The sequence below is a fragment of the Eriocheir sinensis genome, chromosome 46 (genome assembly GCF_024679095.1).
Source record: "Eriocheir sinensis breed Jianghai 21 chromosome 46, ASM2467909v1, whole genome shotgun sequence".
Classification (NCBI taxonomy): domain Eukaryota; kingdom Metazoa; phylum Arthropoda; class Malacostraca; order Decapoda; family Varunidae; genus Eriocheir; species Eriocheir sinensis.
The window spans coordinates 3812761-3836691 of NC_066554.1; the positions used below are offsets into that span (position 1 = coordinate 3812761).

General features: G+C 44.4%; 1 protein-coding gene across 1 annotated transcript in view; it reads right to left on the reverse strand.

The window, feature by feature from the left end:
• LOC126980992 (disintegrin and metalloproteinase domain-containing protein 11-like) overlaps window positions 1-23931 on the reverse strand; it is a 274102-nt gene that overhangs the window by 181807 nt on the left and 68364 nt on the right. The window contains exons 3-5 of the mRNA XM_050831531.1: window positions 22057-22089; window positions 8551-8627; window positions 6012-6081 (exon numbers count right to left, since the gene is read on the reverse strand). Coding sequence (XP_050687488.1) covers window positions 6012-6081; window positions 8551-8627; window positions 22057-22089 — 180 coding nt within the window. The remainder of the gene's footprint in view (window positions 1-6011; window positions 6082-8550; window positions 8628-22056; window positions 22090-23931) is intronic.

Consider the following 23931-nt stretch of genomic DNA (forward strand, 5'->3'; position numbering starts at 1 on the left):
GCCCTTGGACTCTGTAAACAAGGAGTCCACACGCTCACGGCCTCGGGGTAAGGATATCACGTCTCTCTCAACCTCGGCCTCGTCTCCTGATGTTCGGTCGACCGGTTATCACGTGAATATCAGCAAGAATGGGTTGTCAGGGCCCGCTCATGTCGCCTAACCTGACTCTCCTTCCTTGTGAAATGGAATATAATTATACATATAAATATGTATCGAGGGTGAAGCGTATACACGAGAGGGCAAATGAGTGTGTGTGTGTGTGTGTGTGTGTGTGTGTGTGTGTGTGTGTGTGTGTGTGTGTGTGTGTGTGTGTGTGTGTGTGTGTGTGTGTGTGTATGAAAGATCATTAGTGTGCCATGCTATCAAAAGTAATGGAAGTGACGCGGATCAAAGGGAACGAAGGGCATGGTTGATAGGCATTTACGCGTCACTGGGCGGGCGGGGGCAGTCACTGAGGGCCAGGCAGGGAGGCAGGCAGAGAGACAGGGAAGCAGGCAGGGAGAGAGTCAGGCAGGAAGGCAGGGTGTATTGCTGCTCGTTTGGGGATGGCCTGCAGGGTGTGTTGACTGTGTGCTGTGGGTTATGGGTTGAGGTGACTGTATTGTGAGCTGTGGGTTGTTTTGTGTTGTGGGCTATGGGTTGTTGTGACTGCTGTGGGCTATAGGTTTTGACTGTTGTGGGTTACGGGGTGCCGTGACCGTACTGTAGGGTATGGGTTGTAAGGTTTGTGGTGTATGCTTTGGTTTGTAAGCTGTGAATTATGGGTTGACGGATGGGAGTCTGTCTACAGTGAACTATAAGGGTTTCCGGTGTGGGCTGAAGGTTGTGGGCGATGGACCGAGGGTTGTAGTTTGCGGGACGTGGGTTTGGGACTGTGATCTGTAAGGTGGAGGCCGTCGGGCGAGGTGTGGGTTGAGAGCTGGGTCCTGTGAGGGTGTGTGAGTGCTGTGTCATGCAAGGGATTTGAAGGAAACTGTGGACTGGAAGAGAAAAGGAGGAGGAAGAGGAAAGGGAAGAGGAGGAAAGGGTTGTAAGCTTACATTCCTACGAGAGCAAGAGTGACATACTAAACTTTCAAGCACACCGGATATTATTTTGCCTACATTCCACGCTGCGACTTTCATCTTGTCAAAGCTACCCTCGCATTCACGCTCCTGTTTTCACGGTAAAGTAGACAGTTTTCCTCACATCTTTTCCAACACATTTCCATCCATCGTACTCATGCCTTTACCAATCATAAGTACCAATACTGTAACAATACTCTCTCATTGCACCTGCCTTCACATTTACCCTTTCTTGTTGACGGGGAGAGTTGGTAAAGCTTCCCTCGCATCTTTTCCAACATCTTTCCACTGATTTCATGCCGTTACCAATCTTACACAATTAACATTTAACCTCTCTCTCTCTCTCTCTCTCTCTCTCTCTCTCTCTCTTACGGGGAGAATATATGAAGTAATAGTGGTAGAAGTGGGGTTTCCCTCGCATCTTTTCCAACACCTTCCCCATCATATTCATGCCCTCGCCGACTATTCGCCCGCCTCTTAATCTCCCTCCCCAAGTGTGCGTCTTTCTACTCTTTGCCTCTCTTCAAAGACCCGGAGGAGCGGCTGCTCTTCTAGTAACCTCTTTGAAGCCCTGTCCGCCTCTTTTCCCTTCCCGGAGGAGGGGTGCGCCGAGACCTTCTTATACCTTCATCATCTTCCTCCTCGAGCTCCCAATATGTTTCCGCCAAGACCCAACCGTGTTTCCGATATTCGAGTTTATGCTGCGGGGATCGAGGCCTTTGTCTTGTGGCGACCTGTATTTGATGCCATTACTTGTTGAGGGGGAAAAGAAACTAATGGCTATATTGGCTAAGTTCTGGTTTGTCAATGTGCCTCTGTCTCCCTAACCGCCAAGAATAACGTTAAATGATGGTCTGGTGTGTACTTGAAAATCGATACTCGAAGTTCAGTAAGAAAGTTGAGGAAATCCGAGTCAGCTTTTCAAAAATATTAAAAAAAGTACAGTCTTTCGAGGGGTTAGGAAAAATATATTCGATATGTTGGATTAGTCTTTCTGTCGCGCGCGCGTGTGTGTGTGTGTGTGTGTGTGTGTGTGTGTGTGTGTGTGTGTGTGTGTGTGTGTGTGTGTGTGTGTGTGTGTGTGTGTGTGTGCCCGCTTTTTTCGCTCGAAGTCGATTGAGAAAGGTCGTTGTTACGAAAAGTGGGAGTCATCATTAAAGAGCCGATCAGACAAAAATCACCCAAGCGGGAGTAAAACATTCGAGGCCACGAGAAAAATAATAACCCAACGCGGAGAGGAAGAATATAGGTCAGGCCGTGAGGGCGGGCGGAGGTGCAGTCTCAGCAGTCCTGACAAAACCACTCGATGGAAAATGACTTGAATTGTATCTGTGCCCCCAAAATAACACGCCTCGCCTTGGGGTCGCGGGAGACACGAGGGGAAAGGAGACTATTAGCGGCGACCTGAGACTGGGAGCGGCTTGGGGAGTCTGTAAGCCCACTGTGAAACTTTTGATGCTGGGGATGTCTTTGGAAGATTGAGACCATGTGCGACATTTACTGAGGTTGAATAGGTCTGGTCCTGTTACTCCTGCTGTCATCAATGATTCGGCCGAAAGAGAAAGGGAATAGACAGGAGGCTACTGGCGCAAGGTCTTGGGCGGCACTGTAACACATGTGGTTCTGGCTTTGTTCTCTGCGCGTGGGTTACGAGGAAGAGGAAGGGCAGGAGGCTGGAGGCTCACTCTGGAAGTCATCTTGAGACTGTTAAATGACTCAGAAGGAATATGTTCAAAGTTCACAGCTATAAATAACTGCTAACTCGGCATCATTTTTCATTCAGATTTATTCGAATGACTCTCTGAGAGTGGTTACGGAAACACGCCGAATACGAAAGAGTAAAAACGCAAAATTCTGTTCGAAAAAATATCAGCGTGAACAACACTGTCAGAAAAGTTTTCTTTGTGCTCTTGTAAAAGTGGGAAAAATTGAAGTATTTTTCAAACTATTTTTCTTCATTAGTATTCAAGGAAAAAAATAAATGGTTTTCGACTTAAAGGTGGAGGGCGACAATCAGGCGTCGTGACCTGAATTTGGGATTGGCAGGGCGAGTCGCCTCGCCCGGCGGCGGACGCCACGAGCAGTGATTCAGGGCGACGCGCGGCGCCTGTCCTCGGCCCGGGATGCCTTATTCATGGCCCCTGATGCACGCCGGGGGGACGCAGCGGATGGAGGCGCGGAGTGACCGGCTCGGCGGCGACGGGAAAAAGGCGATAAAACAGAAATGAAAACCCGGAAGGACTGAGCAGGGCAAAACAGCTAAAACACGTGGCGGGTCAACTTTTTACACAGATAGATAAATATATATAGATAGATGAATAGACAAATAGATGTTTTCACACACACACACACACACACACACACACACACACACACACACACATTTTTCACGGTAGCTATTTTTTTCTTTTTATTACTTAAACACGGAGAGAAAATAATATGTAAAATATTAAAATACTGGAATACTTATGTAAAAAAATTCCCAAAAATGGTGAACTCCGCCAAAAATGAAGTCCAACTTGAGCGCGGCACTCGCTACACAGACGCATTTATGCGCCACACACTCGTCAGACGAGGCTCGGGGCGCCTGAAAGGCTCGGCCGCGTGCCCCATGCAGGCGAGCACTCGCCACGGCGGCCAAACAAAGGCCGGCAGAGCTCCGCAGCGACGAAGCTCACCCAAATAAATCTTAGGCGAGGGAGCAGCAGTGATAAAATAGTTTATCGTCCGCGGAGGAAGCCCAGATTTGCCAGGCGCAATCACTCTAAAAATAGCCGAGACCCGCGCCAGGGCGAGACGAGCAATGCAAGCCGAGAGGGATTGCCTCGGGGTGATCAGGGAGCGGGATATATGCGGGCCAGGAGTGGCTGCGGGGCGCCGCGGCCATTATACAAACACCACCCGGGGAGGGAATCACGCCATCTAATCCGACGTGAGGCGGAGGGACGGGAGTCTGTCTGAGCTGCCGACACAGAACCAGAAAAACAAATTGATTTATTATCTTCCTTCCTCGACACAATCTTAGTTTTCTTCAACCTTAGTTTTCTTCTATACATAATCCTATTCTGTATATTTCTTTTTTTAATACTCGCATGCTCATACACACATTTGATAGTGCATACGGATACAGTTGGAGTGACGCCACTTTTACGGTCGAACAAGCTCAGGCACTAGAATCACACATTTTCGGGTCCTTCTATACGTTCAAGTAACAAAGGGCGGAAGGAAATTTAAGGACCGAAGGATAGGGAGGAGGCATACACGTTAAGGAATCGAGGGAAGAGTAGAATCAGGAGGAGCAAAGGGTGAAGAAAAGAATATAGGACCCAGGCAAAAAGAAAATGATAAAATACTTATGGAGCTGAGGAAGAAAATATGAAATGAGTTTGATGTGAGGTATTACACAGTGCTTCATGAACGAGTGTAAATGTGTTTAGTGAGTTACTTTTTAATTATTACTGACAAGAAAAAAAAACCGCATTCAAAGGCTTTCACTCAGACTTATTTAATCATTTCCAGTTTTTCCGTTTAGTCTGTGCTCAGTTTTAAGATCAAAGGAATATTTTCGCACCGCTTATCAATACATCTTTAATGATACAGTTTGTCAGTAATTCATGTATGCGACAGAACACTTGAGACACACCGAACCAAGCCTGAGAGAAGCACCTCGTCGCCTTAAATAGCTTATATACACCTTCGCTTACTTTCAGTTCTCGACAATAACGATTTTCTCTACTTCGCTCCAGGGACTAGGCCAAAAGGTGATCATCATATGGCAATAGAGCGCCGACAAGCCGTTCTCTTAGGCTGTTATAACACGCTCCCTGTGCATATTATCGCTCACATGGGACAAACAGGCTTACAACTGTCTGATGAGTACCGGTATATCACTAATAACGCAACTAATCTTTTCATGCTGTCACGATAAGCAGGTTGAGAGTAAAGGAACGAAGCTGCTGCCCTCTCGTGACCATCGTTTTGACAGACTAACCGGAACAAAACTCTAAAGATACTGGAATCCTAATAAAGTGCATTCGATTCCATGCCGAACGCTCTACGTCACGGTAAAAGACAGCAGTGATGGCCCGAAAAAACATGACAAACTACTTCTATCATAAACAGACAATTCGAGTTATCGCAAAAAATCATGAGTACGAATAACCAAAACTTGCGTGCACTTTTCGAATCTTTATATACTTCCACGCAGCTATGAAAAAAATGTATGCATGTATCCCGTAAGTGGAATAAAAACGCACCAAAGCACAACAGGATCATCCACAACCTTTCCCTTAATCAATAGTTTCCCCGGATAGACCACGATCCTATTATGCCATTTTCATCAGCAGCAAATCCCTCATAAAAACTTACCACACAACATTATTAGCATTCTTGGCATCTATGAACCAGAGAAGAAACACAATATGTATAATTTAGAGTTCATAAACAAGGTGCCTTAGCCTAGGAAGATGAGGTGGAAGGAGGAGGAGGAGGAGGAGGAGAGGAGAGGAGAGGAGAGGAGAGGAGGAGGAGAGGAGAAGGAGGTGAAAGAGGAAAAACAAAAAGAAAAAGAAAAGAGGATAAATAAGATAAAAAGTATAAGATAACAAAAAAAGAAAAGGAAGAAGAAAATGAAGAAGAAACAGAAAAAGAGGGATCAGGATGAGTGAGGATCAGGATAACGACGAAGAGGTGCAAAAGAGAACAAAGAAGTCAACAAGGGAGAAGTGAAGGATGAGGAAAAGGAGGAAGAGCAGACGGAGAAAAAAAAATGAGGACAAGGACGAAAAGGCGGGAAAGAGAACGAAAGAGAAGGATAAAGATTGGGTGAAAGAAGAGAAGAGGAAGAGCAGGACGGCAGGGAATCAGTGATGAATGAGGAGGAGGAGGATGAGAAGGACGAGGAGGAATAGCATGACAAGAGGTAGGGATTTGTGGTGAAGTACTTACGTTATGGTCGATGTTGCTGGTCCGGTCCATCGTGCGGTGGTGAGCGACGAGGCTGGGCGAGAGCAGCTGCCTGTAAAGAAAACAACACTCACTGAACATTGACCCTTAGACTAAATGCGGCGCCTCACCTAACGAGCCACTCCCCTGACCTGCCACCCGCCACCGAGGGGAACACAGCCTCCAAAACACGAAGACAAAGAAGGGAGAAGGAAATAGAGTTAGTGAAGGCTGGAATTGTTGGGCTTAAAGATTTTCAAGGAAGCTAAGGAGTAGGAAATAAAAAGTTGGGGTGGAAGTGGAGACAGAAGTAAGAGAAAATAAAGAAAAGATGAAGTTTGCAATGGAAGAGAAGGTAGAAGTAATATAAATAATAAAAAAAGTAAAGTTAGGGTGGAAAAAGAGATAGAAGGAAGAGAAAATAAAGGAAATGGTAAAGGTGGAATAGAATTGGAGGAAGACGTAAAAGAAGGGAAAAAAAGGGAAAGGTGGGGTGGAAGAGGAAGAAGAAATAAAACACAACAAAACAAAAAAGTAAAGTTGGGAGCGGAGGAGAAGAGGAGGCAGAAGTAAGCGAAAATAAAGTCAGTGTTTTGTTAAGAGTCTACAAACGTTAATGACGAATAAACAAGAGTGTTCCGGGAAGAGAAAGTGTTCCCATTCTCATGATCATTACGTCCATTATAAACAACCAGGCTTTTTTTTCCCTCACAAACTTAACACCCGAAAGAAGAGAGCGAGGGAGGAGGAGGGACCAGGACGCAAAGTGACGAAGAAAAGCTAAGTAATGAAGTAACTACGAGATCTCCTTATCCTCCTCTCGCTGCCTCTCAACTCCACTAAGAATGAGAAGGGGAGAAAAATAAGAGAAGGGGAGAAAAGAATGAAAGAGAGAAGGGGAGGGTAAGGAGAGAAAAAAATGGGGAGAAAAGGAGAAAAGAATCAGAAATAAAGAAAAGGAGAATGAAGACAAAATAATGAGAAGGGAGAAAAGAAGCGGAAAAAAGGAGGAGAAAAAGGGAACAGGAGAAGGAGGAGGAGGAGGAGGGGAGGAGGAGGAGAGGGAAGAAGAAGATGAAGAAGAATATGAAAAAGAGGTAGATTTTACAGAGGAGAGAGTTAGGTCAGTCTACTCCACTAACCTTGTCTTAGGGAACGACTCCACACACACACACACACACACACACACACACACACACACACACACACACACACACAGCGGATGCATCGTTTTGTATTGCTTACTTCGGTCCGAAACACAGAAAAAAAAGACCAGAAATAAAAGAAAAACACTGCAGGGAAAAAAATAATATGAATAGGAAAATCTATCGCATATATGGAAACCCCGAAATTAGTGAACTGGAAAGAAAACTGCAACGATGTTTTTTATAACGAAACTTGAAGTACAGATTAAATTGTAAAAAAAAAAAAAAAAAAAAAAAAACCCATACCTTGAAATAAAAATAAAATAAAAAAGTGGAAAAAAATATGGCCCTTGTTTGGCACATCTTGACTTTTGGGAGAGAAGGAAAAAAAAATAACGCAATTCTTTTCTGAGTGTAGACCATTGACCGGCACCAGTGGCAAGGGGGGGGACGGGAGGGGCGGGGGAAGGTTTTAGAGAAGAGGAGGGGGTGGAGAAGTGGGGTTAAAGAAGGAGAGGGGGAGGGGTTTTAAGAAGAGGAGAGGGGGAGAAAGAGGGGTTAAGAAAGAGAAGGGGGAAGAAGAGGAGTTAAAGAAGAAGAGGGGTTTCAGAAGAGGAGGGGTGGGGAGAAGAGGGTTTACAGAAGAGGAGGGGTGGGGAGAAGAGGAGTTAAAGGAGAGGACTGGGGGGTAGGGGGGGAGGAGTTAAAGAAGAGGAAGATGGGGGGTTAAAGGGGAGAGAGAACCCTTGAGGAGCCGCCACCCCTCCCCCCTGCACCCCTTCCTGAGTGCTTCCCGGCGGCCAAAAATGAAATAATGAACTAAAACTGTCAAACAATTTACTTCAAGAGTTTTCCGACGATTCTGGGGAAAAGGACGCGACACACACACACACACACACACACACACACACACACACACACACACACACACACACACAGTATACCAACACACCCTAACCAACATATTCTAGTCATCAGTAACACAGTCGGTACCCTAAACACACCCTCACACACTAACCCTAAGACATACACCTTCCCGCAACGCACCGAACACTAATCTCAGGTAGCGTTGAGGCCTAGTAATTAATATGGTGTGTTGCAGGAGCTATCGAGTGGGCGGGCCAGCAGGACGCGGACCAATGGCGCGTCACGGGGTCTGAGAGGAAAGAAGCACAAAACTCCGCCAAGTTAATACACTTTTATGACTCGACAGCCACCTCGTAAAACTGCTAACTGGACCTGTCACGGGGCAAAAAGAGGAGGTTTTTGTCGCCTCTTAATGGCACGGGAGCTGCGGGCCGACACACTTCGATAAAGTTTCCCGCCCAGTGAGCCAGCCCCGCGAGACGGCATCGGCGGCGGCACGGACAAGAAGAAAGAAAGGGCCATCGACTTACGTGTTCAGCTGGAGATCGACGGTGAAGACGTGACTGAAGGCCTTTATCCTGTAGGAGGTGCGGTGGACGTGGTTACTCTGTGGAGGAGATAAAGAGAATACAGTTAATACATGGGTGGATGAAACACTGAATATCTGGTAAGTTTTTGAAGACAGGGAGTTGTATAAAAAGTGATGATATTTGTGCGTTACCGGAAAAGAGTTAAAATGACTTAATATTTCATTGGTATTTGAAGAAGTAACGCTGTATCAAAATAAAGAATAAAACAGAGTGATAAAATTTATACGTAACCAGAGAAATAAAGAGAATGAAAGAAGAAAGAAGTTATTAAATTTCCTCGTAAAATGGACCAAAGCGGGACTGCCTGATTACTTGTAAGTACTAATATTTAATGAAACAAAATGTGACAAAAACATTACACGGCTATCAATGGCATCAAATTGGGCAGCTAAAGAAGTTACATTCTATCGCAATAAGAACAAGGCTAGTGACCAGGCTGGAGTTACTTACATGAGTCAATACCAACACTAAAATAATAATAAGCGATATATGTGGACAAAGTAACACTTCAAAATACTTGCTACTGTTCGATTTAGAAGTTTACCGTGATTCTGTGTTTTGTGTAAAGATTTTTTTTTTTTTTTTTTTTCAGCCTCATATTTGCTTCTGTGTTGGGACAAGTTTCAACGATTTAATGTTAAGCGTGTTGTACTTTCTATTTGATCTGTAAACTAAGTAATAGAGAAAGAGAAAAGACACTGAAGAAGAAAATAAGGAGGAGGAGGAGGAGGAGAGAATTAATAAGAAGGAATCAAAATATAGAAAAAAAATATATTGAAGAAGAAAACAAGAACAATTAGGGATGGAGAAGGAGGAGAGGAGGAGGAGAATGAGAAACACCTGCATGACTAACTAATTAATTAACTGAAGAACTATTTGAATGCCTAACCAACTACCTAATTAACTGAAGAAATATGTGACTCACCAACTAACTAACTGACCCAATGATATTAAAGACAGCAATATAATGAGCTCGAATCTATTGTTGGGTAGCGGCGAGCATGTGACCCGTTATCAATGAGTCCCGGCCCACTGAACAACACAGAGGAAGGGTATTCAGTAGCAATGAACTTGGTATTGAAAACTACAATACAAATATATCAGAAAACACCAAATACAAACATAAACAACAGATAGCTTGGTATAAAAAAGAAGTATCAAAGAGAAGTGAGAGAGGGAGTGAAGGAAGGAAGGAAAAGAAGAAAGGGATGAAGGAAAAGGAGGAGAGGAAGGAAAGAAAAATGGATGAAGGAAAGAGAATAGAAATGGGGGATAGTGTGAAAGGAAAGGGGAAGGGGAAGAAGAGGGAGAGAGGGAGGAAGGGGAAAACGAGGCAGTATCGTTATTAAGAAGGAAGGAAAAGAAGAAAGGGAGGAAGGAAAAGGAGGAAAGGAAGGAAAGAAAAATAGATGAAGGAAAGAGTAGAAATGGGGGACAGTGTGGAAGGAAAGGGAAGGGCAAGAAAAGGGAGAAAGGGAGGAAGGGAAAAACATAAGCAGTATCATTAAGAGCATCCATCAAGGTATTTAGTAGACTGCTCACTCAGATTATTTTACAGTCGTCTCATAACATCTTAACGTGGTGATTGGAGTCTCATTAACAAGCATTTTTGAAGTGTGTGCACAATCGAAATCGACATCAAAACACACAACACAAACCATCAAGAGAAAATGCAGATGGACAAACATTCCTCGGTTGTGAAAAGAAACTCTACGAATCAAGGTTCAAAAAAGATAATTTAGATGTGTAAAAAAAGTTGCAGGTTATAATAAAAAAAAAATAAAAAACACCCAGAAACCTGCCCAAAACTACCAATAAAAAATAAAAAAAACGAAGAGGAACAAACATTTCTTGGTCTTAAAGTAAAGTAACACACAAATTAAGAGTCCACAAATTAAACTAACATGACTAGGAAATACTGAATAAAAAAGTAACATCCATAAATCTTCCATTCTCAAGTATGCTTTTTTTCATTATGTCTTGTGTATGTAATGAGGCCTTTTTATAACGTTCTCCTCAAGTAAAGATAAAGAATTCCATGTATTGTAGTTGGCATCACTCACAGGAGGTAATTGGTACGGTCAATGCAGATCAAACTAATGCATAATCCCGGCAGCCTCTCCAAGCACCGGCCGGCTCCTGTGACTGCCGACTCGAGGGAGGGGCCGAGCTTAACCGTGAAGGTAAGCTCAAGACGCTGTACGTTCTACCCTCCCGCCTTTACCGCTGCACAAGGGACTCGGCTTTCGCGGGAGGCAGAGGCACGATCGACCTTGCAACACCCTATTTCCTACCTTCCATCATCCTTTGCATTGTTTAAGCCGTTTATCAGTATAAGAAAAAGGGAGAGACTTAATTTATGTAGTTGCCAATCATTTAGCTCTTTTATCAGCAGCCAACTTCATTCAGTGTTAAACGTTGCACAGAAACACAAGCAAGGCCTTCAAAGAGTAAATTGGAACGACATGGCGCTTCACCTTGCTAAAAAGACATCATCAGCTGCTCCACAGTATGACAGACAACGGTATGAAGCAGTTACAGAAGGAGGTATACGGCACATTATCATAAATAACAGAATTTTGCCTGACTAATCTGCCCACAACAAAGAGTATGGACTGGTTGATCAATTTGGGTATGCATTCAGCGCTCCGTAATACAAAGTGGCTAAACAATGATTTATAACATACTACTACGCCAAACGACATACTTTTGGTAGTTGGTAAAAGTATCTACTTGAAATAATGGGAGGAATGTGTGTAGGAAAAGGCGACCAATATTTTCGGTGCATTGGGAAGCCCCGGGAGAGCGGCGACCCTGACTTTGTGATCGACGAGCCAATATATGACGGCAGACGGACGAAAATATGACCTCAAGCATAATAGGAGGCCGCCGTCGCCCATGAAATACATCAATTGGCAATTTACTTCGAAAATTTGACATATTTGCGGCTTTTATCATCCGAAAATAAGGAAGCCAAGAAAAGCTATACATCGTAACAGGAACGATAAAATGCGGATACCCGACGTAAAGCCGCGAAAAAGAAGATGAGTAAGGATATTATTTTCCGTTCCAATCAGGGTGAAAAATTGCGCCTTCCCGGAGTGGCGCTTAACGGAGGACCTTCGATGCGCGCCTCCAGTCACTAATTTGTTCTTGAAATTTTGCGGGGTCTTTTTTCTCTTAAAAAAACGTAAATAAATAAATGAATCAATAAATAAGTAAATAATAAACCAGACACATATTCATTTTTTTTACAGCAAGGGAGACAACTCAAGGTCAATAAAACAAAAGAAAAGCAACAACAAAAAAACGCTAGTACATATACATATACATACACACTTACAAAGAGAATATGCATTTCGCCACAGGGGCAAGCGAGGGACAGGCCAACGCCCACCAGCTGGTACATTGGCCGGTATCCTAAGGTTGGTAATCTGAGACACTTTCGCTTCTCACATCAACTAATTCTAAAGGTCAAAGAGGGGACCAATCAGGTTCTAATGAGTGTTTCTTTAGGTTCATGGTACAGAAGAAGGGTCAAACTAACACTGGGGTCATAAAACCACCCCTGTCAACGCGCAGAACTCTTATGAAAGCCTTGTCAAATATGTGAACTTGGGAGACGAAATGTTTAGTAATACGGCCCAAAGACGCTTCCCCTCTCACATCAACAATTTCCGAAGGCCGAAAAGGAGATGAATCGCGTTCTCATGAGTTTTTTTTTAATGTTCGAAATACAGAAGCTTCATCATACTACCGCCAGGGTCATGAAACTACCCATGGAAATGCCCACAGCCTCTGCGGAAGCCTTGTCAAATGTGTGTGTGCTTGGACGCCGAAATGTTTAAGAATACGGACCTGGGTTGTATGATAAGACACTTCGTCGCCCAAGCACACATATTTGACAAGGCTTTCGTAGCAGTTGTGGGCATTTCCAGGGATAGTTTTATGACCCTGGTGGTAGATTGACCCCTCTTCTGTACCATGAACCTGAAGAAACACTCATTAGGACCCGACTGACCCCCTCTTTGACCTTTAGAAATAGCTGATGTGAGAAGCGAAGGTGTCTTACAATACCGACCTAGTGTTCAGTGCCAGGCGGCCGACAGATGGCGCTGCTTCGTCATTCCCAACCGCTAGACGCGCACGGATTCACGCCTTCCCTCCCCTTCCCTTCCCTTCCCTCGCCCTTCTCGCCGATCTCTTCCTTCTCTCGAAACTCACTTCGTTCGAACTCGTAAAAAAAAAAAAAACTTTTCGAAACTAACTGCAAATGACGGCGTGGGAGGAAAAGTGCGGCGGCGGCGGCGGCGGCGCTGGAGGCATGACAATGGTGGCGGGGTGGGGGGGGAAGGGGGGGGCACCAGCGGCCTCGGACGTCACGCGAGGCACCCAAATTAATATCTGAGCGAACTACAAGAACTACAAACCACAGGATCGTTTGCCTAGTTCACTAACTTACGAAAATCAATGAGTGCGTATCTTGAACTCTACGAAATCAGAGTCTAAACTAATCCTGAAACCGCGCGAAGAACGAAGGGAGCACACTGAACCCCGCCCCGCCCCCCCTACAAACACACACAGCAGGAACAAACGCAGACGACCCGGCGCCATTAAAATAGATACAGGAGGCCCAGAGGAAGTGAGTAACTGTCAGGAGGAGGAAGTAAAAGAATCGGAAAGACATTCACGACGGCAAAATACTCAGGGCGGACGTGTTCGTCGGGAGTAAGGATGAGGAACACGACAACGAGGAAGGGGTGGGGGGGGGAGTGAGAGGGATGGGAGTGGGTAATGGGGGGAGCAGGCAGCCCGTTTGCCCCCCTAGTTTCTCGCCACCTCAAGGGCCGGGTGTTGTTGGGGCTCCGGCTACGTCAGGGAATTGCCTTGGCCCTGTGCCCCCGTGACCGTCTGTCTGTCTGTCCGTCTGTTTTCAGAAGCCACAGAATCAATCTAGCACATTAAGGCGTCTCAATTAGCTTTACTTTGCTGCTTTATATATAGGATTTTAGGTTATTGTTACCGCTAGATATCAAACCGGATTTTAGATAGCAATTATTATTATTACTACTACTATTATTATTGTTGTTATAATTCTTACTATTTTCACTATTGTGATTATCATCATTAGTAAGCTTATTTTTCTTCATTTACTTAGTCAGTGCAATCAAGTAATGAAACAACTTTTACTACAAAGTTACTTTCGATACAAAGAATGTCTGGTTTTGAGAATTTACAAGATTAATTTTCATGTAGAATCGAACCACTTCAACACTGAATCCCCAAATCGTTATCTATCAAGTCTTTCTTACGTCTCAAAGTAATGAAGCGCTGTCTTAGTTATATATTCTAAGCCTAATAAAAACAAATCATTCAAATCAATAGTCATGACCTTGCTTTACGTCATTAGTGTAGGAACGAAACCTTTTATACCCACGTCATGGTACAGAATGATTTTCCTTTTCAATACGTAGACTATCAATGCCTCCGCCTCACGGGGTGTCGCCACGGCCGCCAGTACCTCGTGCGTCACGGCGCCGCGGGGAGGTGAGGAGCTACCCCGCCACCTGCACAGCCCTGGCCTCATTACCACCACCATAAGAACTCGAGGCTCCCACCACCCTCAGCACACCTGCCAGCACCGCAACACCACCTCACACCTCCATCACGACCACCAAGCTCTAACCATTACCAACACCGCAATCACTTCTCAGGACTCACCACCACCAACACCACCACTATCATCTTCATCATCACCTACAACACTACTAACACCGCAACACCACCTCACATCTCCATCACGACCTACGCCACCACCAAGCTCTAACCATTACCAACACCGCAATCACCTCTCAGGACTCACCACCACCAACACCACCACTATCATTTTCATCACCAACAACACTATTAACACCGCAACACCACCACACCTCCATCACACCCGCCACTAAGCTCGTACCATTACTAACATTGCAACCACCACCGCTATCAACTCTATCATCACTAATACAAGGCCTTCACCGCCAACACCACCCCTATCATCACCACCACCACCAGTACCGCTACTAACGTCGCAACCTCAGCCTCCATCATCCCCTCCACTAAGCTTTCACCACCAGCTCCACTATCAAGACCTTAAAGCCTTCCCCACCACCACCACCACCACCACCACCAGCAGGCCGGCCATGAGGTGCGGTTCTCATCACGTTACTATCACCATCACCGCCCCTTCTGACACCCTCATCACCACAGATCACAATCATTACCTCCCTTACAGTAGAGTCGGACATTTTCCTTACTGCAGCCATCCTCAGTCCGCCGCCACTATAATCTCCACTACCACCACCACCACCATCACCGCCGCCGCCGCCGCCGCCACCACTCCCGAGCCTCACTCCGCCTCTGCAGGTTCATATTAAAGCTGCTCTGCCACTCCGGGGTGACTTTTACGTATATTTTAATAGTGAGTGTAGGTGAGGACTGCTTCTGTTGCCTGCTGACACCCTGCCCGCCTACCTCCACCTGCTTACCACCTGCCTGCTGCCCCCACTCATGTATGGAGACCGGGGGAAAGAGGAGGAGGGTGGAGAGGAGAGAGAGAGAAAAGGGCAGATGGAGATACTTGCCTCTCTCCACCTGCCCACCACTCATGTATGGGGGCGAGGGAGAAGGTGGAGAGGAGAGAAAAGAGAGGAAAGGCCAGACGGAGATGCTTGCCCACCACGAATACATGGATGAAACAGACAGCCACAGATACATACTACCCGAGCGGACCAGACCGAGACACATATGCAAACTGCGATCCGTTCCCCTCACCCGTCACTCAGCACTTTGTAACTCATTTACACTTGTCACGCGGTAATTAGAATATGACGGCATCAGAAACGCGAGTATTGCCGCGCGTCGATATGTGGGGCAAGTACAGTGTGGGCGGCGGCGAGGAGTGTATCACTTTAGGCGTGAGGAAAGGCTTTTAGTCCTGATGTCTTGGTAGTGAACAGACATGCTCGTGTTGGACATTCGTGTATCTGTGACTAACTGAATGAGAAGGTCAGTATAAAGATGTACATGTAAGAATGATACGGGATAATGACTCGTGGATTAAAAACCTTGAGCCTCTTGCATCATGTCAACAGGTAGAGGATGTTCGCCAACAGGTACGCACCATTTCAGTTTGCGCCAATGACAAGGACAAAAATAGGAAAATGGGCTTTGTATGAAATTTAAATATTGTCAAATAAGTTTGTTTACTCTCAAACCTCAAATCACAAAGCTACGGTAGTTTCTTTCCCTTGATGTTAGTACTAATTGGAAGCCGTACGAATAAATGAATACAACCAAATTACATCGTGACGGTTCGCTCCTCAGTACACAGGGCAACCAGCTGCTGTTACGGAGAACGACGTCCTACCATGGACCGAAGACGAGCTGCTAGCAACCGCTGCCAGCAGTACGAGCAGGTAACCACGCGGCGGACCTGCAGGCGGTGCGCGGCGGGGCAGGGCACGGCCAGGGCAGCGCCATGGGGAGCCCGCAATCTAATGGCTGAGTCTAGCGTTCTTCAAGCTCACTCTAAGTTCTTTTTCAGTTATGTGAAAACTCTTTCCCAGCTGTAAACCATTAATCTTTTCTCTGGCCATTTTTTTCCCGACAATCCACTTTACAAGCGATGCATGTATGCACATATTAAGCAGTGTGTGTGTGTGTGTGTGTGTGTGTGTGTGTGTGTGTGTGTACTAGTGCGTGCGCGTGCGTGAGTGAGTCCATATAATATTATATATATATATATATATATATATATATATATATATATATATATATATATATATATATATATATATATATATATATATATATATATATATATATATATATATATATATATATATATATATATATATATATATATATATATATATATATATATATATATATATATATATATATATATATATATATATATATATATATATATATATATATATATATATATATATATATATATATATATATATATATATATATATATATATATATATATATATATAATGTATAATGTAATATAGATAATATAATACAATATTACTCCCTCCCTCCAAAGACACACACGCCGATTCACTCTCTGCCGTCGTTGTTTAAGGTCCATCGCACCGCCGGGGGCAACGGACGTACAAGTACGGCAATTTCAGACAATAATTTTCCTGCCGTCCCATCATTCCGTATTTCCTTCCATTTTCGTCGTAAAATACACGATAACGTTTTTCGGTCTCCAAAGAATCTTTCTACTTGTTTTATATGTTTGAAATGGTAAAAATATATATTTCCTGAAACTGCCGGCAGAGGCTAGTCTCTTGCCCTCACCAGCCCCTGCTCCCTACGCCTTATCATGAGCCACGACCCCTCCTCCGATGAACTGTGTCATGTTAGTTAGTTAATATGTATGATTGATATATTGTTTATGCATGATGGTTTATTAATTATGAATGTAAGATGACTGGATGAAATATTTATTCAATTTTATTTCGTCTTGAACAATAGACCAACTAAAACCGACGCGCATTCTCCACACCCACGGAGCGTGATGGCAAAGAAAACGAGCCGACAATAACATCACTTCATTCGTCACAGTTCGCCCTATCATTGTCACCAAGTAACAGGAGCAGGTCACGTCTCGTCTCCCTGTCCCTGTCCTTGTCTTCCCTCCACCACAGCCACGCCCCGCCGACGGCATGGCTAAACTTGGCGACCACTTCCCTGCTAAGGGTTATATGTGTTTCCCTCGCTGGCTGACTTTCCACTTCTTACAAATCATCTCTTCCAAGTTTTCTCATTTATATGCTTGTTTACATGGCCTGTGACCTTGACCACGATTTATTACGTATTGAATCTTCCTTTTCTTTCCAAAGACTCTAAAGTATGCACTGATTTGCTTCCATTTATTGCTTTTTTATTTCACAAGTCAATTTTCCTCTTTGTGTCGACCTTCACCGTGGATGGGACTTAACCTTTCGCCTCTCACAAACCCGCTCATTTCACTTTTTCACTTAGTCCTTAAGTGTGAGATTTACTGAAAATTACTTCAAATTATCAACTGCGTTTTAAGATCGCGACGCCAGAGAGGCAGAAGATAAGAGGCATTTTATAGGGCTGATAAAGCTATATCTTTCATTCCAACTTTGCCGAGAGGTCGAGGACGGAGACTAAATTTCACGGATGACAAATATCACCCATAAAACCCCGAAACTTGTCAAGGATTCGCGTAAACTCTTCGGCCGAACAGTTTCTCGCGATTGCACCTTCTTACGTTTTCCTCGAGATGGGCAATTTTTTCAGGCGTTGGATGGGAGGGAAAAGCGATTCACACTAACGAGAGAAAAACAGATATGACAGGTGCGTTGGGAAAGTGATGAAGATGGATTGGTGGCTTGGGAGAGGAGAGGAAAGGAATGGAGTAGAGTAGGAACAGAGAGGGAAGGAATGGAGGAGGAGGAGAAGGAACAGAGGGAAGGAATGAGGGATAGCATACGGCAGAAAAGAGTGAAGGAAGAGAGGGAACTAGAAGGAAATGAATGAGAGCGTTGTGGACTGACAAGAGTGATGGGTAGCATGCGGCAAGGAGTGAAGGAAGAGAAGGAACGGAGAGGGAAAGAATGAGAGCGCTGAGGACTGACTGATAAGTAGTGTATGGCGGGAAGGAGTGGAGGAAGAGAAGGCATTAAAAGGGAGGGCGTATGAACGTTGAAGACTGACTAATGAGTTGTGTGTAACGGGAAAGAGTGAAGAAAGAGACGGAACTATAGACGGGAGGGAATGAGAGCGTTGAGGACTGGCTGAGGGGTAGCGAAGGAGTGAAGGAAGGCTGAAGGAAGAGGTCAATTTACCACCACGAAGGGACCAGCGCTATGAACCTGAGCTCAATGTCAAGGTGAGCAAGCCTTCCGCTGTAACTCAAAGGCCAACATCTATTTTGAGAGGACCGTGTTTTGATTGAGTTCTTGAATCTTTTTTCCTCTCAATTGGTTGTTTGTCTGTCTGTCTGTCTACCTATCTGCATGTATGTATGTATGTATGTATGTATGTATGTATGTATGTCTCTTTCTGGCTTTCGGTCTATTCGTCTGTTCGTCTCTATCGTTTTTTTCTAACTGATCGTCTGTCTGTCTGTCTGTTCCTGTCTGTCTGTCTGAACGACTCTTACTGGCCTTCCCTCTTTTAGTCCGTTCTTTCTCTCACTCACTCTTTCTTTCTTTCTTTCTTTCTTTCTTTCTTTCTCTCTCCACCCAGCCTGTTTTTAGCGCCCCCGCCGAGGCTGTGGTGGTGAAGGGCCGCACACCCCCTGCTTCACACACTCTCGACTTGGCGCAAAATGGGAGAACTTCCTGCCAAGCTCGAGCGCCTCTGTTGGACTTGTGGAGTGCGTCGCGCGGAAGAATTACACTTTTTGAATGCGAAAAAATAAAACCCGTGCTTGTGTGTGTGTACAATGAGTCATACATGTTGGGCGTTGGGTGTTTATGAGTTTTTTTGTTTAGCGTTTTCTTTTTCCTGCTACTAACTTCGCCTTCCACAGTAGAGGCATCATCATCGGCGTGCAACACAAACAGGGACAACATCACAACATCAACAGCAAGAGCGTCTGAAGAAGGGACAACCGCTACTGCTGCGCTTCGTTAACAAGGTCTAACTTTTTTTTTTGGTTCGTGTAAGGAAAGGAGTGAGCTTCAACACACACACACACACACACACACACACACACACACACACACACACACACACACATTAAGTTGCATCATTCTATTCTGGCAGGTTCTTCCGTGACAAGTAAACACACACACACACACACACACACACACACACACACACACACACACACACACACACACACACACACACACACACAAACAAACACAATAAACATAAACAAACAAGACAACACAATCAATACTCATGGAATCAAGAAACTTATCCTGCAGAACATTTTGTCATCATGCATTCGCACCAACACACAAACAAACAAACAAACAGAGACAACACACACACACACACGCACACGACAGGTAAAGGTGCACGTAATTACACTCTTGCATACACCAAACAGACAAATGCACACACGAATACACACATTAAGAAACACTGGCAGTTGCATTTATTACAGTGTATTCTCAGAACTTGAAGTATGCAAGTTATTTTACGGAAAGAAGTGATTCCGGGAGTTTTAATTAGGAACCATTCCAGCATATTTGTTAGTTAGTTTGGGCATGGATGGGGAGCGAACTGGGGTGAGGAGGAGTTGGGGAAGGATAACAATCAGGGGGAGTAAGGGGGTGATGGGGTTGCAGGAAAGGAGAATGGAGGCAAAACATAACAGAGGATGAGGAAGGAAGAGGAAGAGGAGGGGACACACAGCCTGGTTCGTATGGGGTAAGGGATATGAGGTAGCAATTGGAGAGTATAAAGAACGAGACAATAAGGTGAGGATGAGGTAAAGGAAAAGAGGAGTGACAACGAAGAGTGAGGGGAAAACTAAACCCTATTTACGTTAACATCGAACTAAACCCTATTCACGTTAACATCGAAACTGAGCCACCACCACACCATCCCAGCATCCGGCACTATGACTGAAGCCTTCTAGATATCCAACAATAATATGCAGCCGAGTTGGAAAAGGGGCGTGGTTTTCTGATGGATTGGCCGATCTTATACGCTTATACGTGGCTCACAACAGGAAGGGATTAAGAGTAGTGACTAAAAGGCGTCTGGGGAGGGGGAGGAGGTTATTCTCGAAGCTAACGTGATTGGAATACTGGGTCTCTTTAGTGTTAATATGAAATGAAAGAAAAAGAAAAGGACGAGAGACAATGTTACTTTATTTTCAAGATTATTATCCCCGCAAGAAACAAAGGGAAGTAAGATGAATTCTCTTCTAGGATGCTAAAGGATTAAAGTAAGAAAAAATCCATCATTTAAAGCTGAGAGAAAAGTATATAAAGAGACACTAGCCCTTTATTAGCCTGACTGATAATACTCCAAAAGGTTATTGTAAGTAAAAATGAACTTGTCTGAATGTCGAAGGCCTAAATCAAGAATGGAATCAGCAACAACATACCCAGGGAGAGTAGATAAAGAGCAAATCATCATAATTAACTGTTTTGAAGATTATTATCACTCGAAAAAGTAAAAGTAGGGCAGAGACTCCTCCTGAAAGTCGATCCAGAGCAAGGGTTCCAGAGGGCGGCTCACAACAGGAAGGGATTAAGAGTAGTGACTAAAAGGCGTCTGGGGAGCGATGAAGGTTAGTGGCGAGGACACGCGAGCAGGAAGGCGAGATTAGTGGGAATGAGGGCCAAGGGACGGCGACTGGACGGAGAGCAGACGAGGAGTGAGGGGGAGCAAAAGGAAAAGAAAGGGGGCTGTTGATATGACGAGTAAGGAGGAGGAGATTGGAAGAGTAGAGAAAAAAAGTTAAGAAGGGGAAGGAAGTTAAGATATACGGGGAAAAAAGGAAAGGAGTTCTGAGATGGAGGAGAAAAACGGGGATGAAGCACAAACAAGTAAAGGGGAAGGGAGTTAGGGACCTGGGAAGAGGTAGGTTAGAAGGGATATGAGGAGAAAGGTAAAAAAGAAGCAAGGGATATGGAGCAGGGGGAATGGGATTTAGAGATATTAGAAGAAAGGATGAGGGAGCTAGGTATGACGAGTTAGGGATATAGGAAGAACGGAGAAAAGAAATAGGGAAATGAAGAATGGGATAAATGCAAGGGATGAAGAAAGGAGGAGAGGAGAGGGGTAACAGGAGAAAGGAGCGATAGTTAGACATATGGAAACGAAAGGAGGAGGAGGTTAGGGATATTAGGAGAAAGAGGGAATAAGGGAAGTTGGGGATATAGAATAGATATGGGACTACGAAAGAAGGGAGAGGGAGTTAGGGAAGATGATTTAAAGACATATGGAGGGGGGGTAACAGGAGAAAGGAGCGATAGTTAGAAATATGGAAACGAAAGGAGGAGGAGGTTAGGGATATTAGGAGAAAGAGGGAATAAGGGAAGTTGGGGATAGAGGATGGATGGAGGACTACGAAACAAGGGAGAGGGAGTTAGGGAAGATGATTTAGGGACATATGGAGGGGGTTATGCATGGAGGTAGAATTGGTGGAGTCGACATCAGCCCAATTAAGTGAATCCGCGCGAGCTGTCATTTTTACGGTCAGGTGTTAGGTGTTGTCAGGCTCCCTCTTAATGGGCTCGGCCAGGCTCGCTCACCCCCATCTTTTGGCTGTAAATTAGACAGTTCGTCGGCTTCACCTCAATGAATGGGATTAGCGGGCCGTGCCGACTCCACCAATTCTACCTCCATGGGGTTATGTATATGGGCAAAAGGGAAGGAGGGGGCAAACACGGGACACCAAAACGAACAGACAACGGGAAAGGAACACACATCAATCTTTACCTTGCCACCGCTATCATCATTCCATACCTCCTCCTACGAACGGAAAAGAACATGGAGGACGGGATAAATAAATGGGAAGAGAATCGAGAATGTTACACGCCGACGAAGAGGAGACAGCTAAGGGGAGAAGGCTTTACGTCACTCCAAGGGGGGCGACTTCAGCCTCTCCCCCTCGCCTCCCCTCCGCGGCCTGGTCCCTTAACCCTTACACTCATGAACCAACACACACACAAAACCATGATTCCCTGATATGCTACATGAATACTTAACTAATTGAAGGGGTTGGTCTGCATAAGTTTATTCTGAGCTTACGTTAGTCTGAAGTTATTTGGCTTGAGTCTATAATTAAGTCTTTATCAATAATGCAAGACCACTGATCCAATTCAAGGGGGTGTTTATAAATTCATTCTTAGCTTAGGGTAATCTTAAGTAATAGGGCTTAAGTGTATAATGGATGTCTTTATCAGTGCGTCCACCTGGCCACAATGGCGTGAGTCTTGCCAGGTAAACAGGGGAAGAGGAGACAATTTGGTAGTTCAAGGGGAAAGGCAATGGCCAGCGTGTCTTAATCAACAACACTCCGGGAAGAAAGTGAAAGGAAAAAGAGGAATACCATCTCTCAGACTGAACCACGGACACACACACACACACACACACACACACACACACACACACACAGACACACAAACACACACACACACACACACACTCGACAAATGAATAGAAATTAAAACATTATCGGAAAAAGGAAATACGTTAAATAAATATTGAATCCGAAGGGGGAATGAGAGAGAGAGAGAGAGAGAGAGAGAGAGAGAGAGAGAGAGAGAGAGAGAGAGAGAGAGAGAGAGAGAGAGAGAGAGAGAGAGAGAGAGAGAGAGAGAGAGAGAGAGAGAGAGAGAGAGAGAGAGAGAGAGAGAGAGAGAGAGAGAGAGAGAGAGAGTACGAAAAAAAGTAATAAAAAACTATCTAATTAAGCCAGTTAGTCATTCACGAATTATTGAACCCTAGAAAAGCATCTAATACAATTACTCTCTATCAAATCCCATGCAAACTAAAACCGCCTTTGTGATTTCCTATAACGAAGAAAACCTCCGGGGTACTTTTAAGTGTTGATATGTATACAGAAAAGTCTCTCCTGCCATACCGAAGAAGAAAATCAGCGACCGAGTGACCTAATATGACATAGTACGGTCTTAAATGAAAACAAGACGGGTTAGCATTTAAAGATACGTGGATATATATATGCGAGAGAGGAGAGGAAGAGGCAATGAATCTGAGTAGAGAGTGAAGGATAGACAACACATTCGAAATATTAACAGTACATACGAGAAAAATAAAAAAGGAAGAAAAAAAGTGAATAAAAAAAGAAAAATGTAAAAAGGAAAGAAACAATGAATCCAAGCGTGATAAAAATGAATGACAGACAACACATTATGAAGATAAAAAACGAAAATAAGAAACAGGAGAGTCAGGACCATACAAGAAGACAATAATGAAAACGACGATGATAAAGAAAATAAAAAGACACCAGAGGAAAAAAAAAACATGAAAAAACAAGGATAGGGTACGTGGAATAGTTAAGGGGAAGAAAATTGTCAAGTTATTATGAAAGGAGAGAAAAGCCCTAGATACAGATGGAATAGAGGAGGGAAGGGTGGAGAGAGGGGGAGAAAGGAAGAAGGAAGTAATGTGTAAGAGGGAGGGAAAGGAAGCTCAACGGAAGGGAGGTAAGGGAGAGAACAACTTGGAATGAGAAAGAGGGAAAACGAATAAAGAACGAAAGCACAGGGAGAGAGGTGGCAGGGAGATAAAGTAAGGGGGAAGGGTGAATAAAGGAAGGAGAGGGGGAGAGGGCTGGAGAGAATGTAAGTA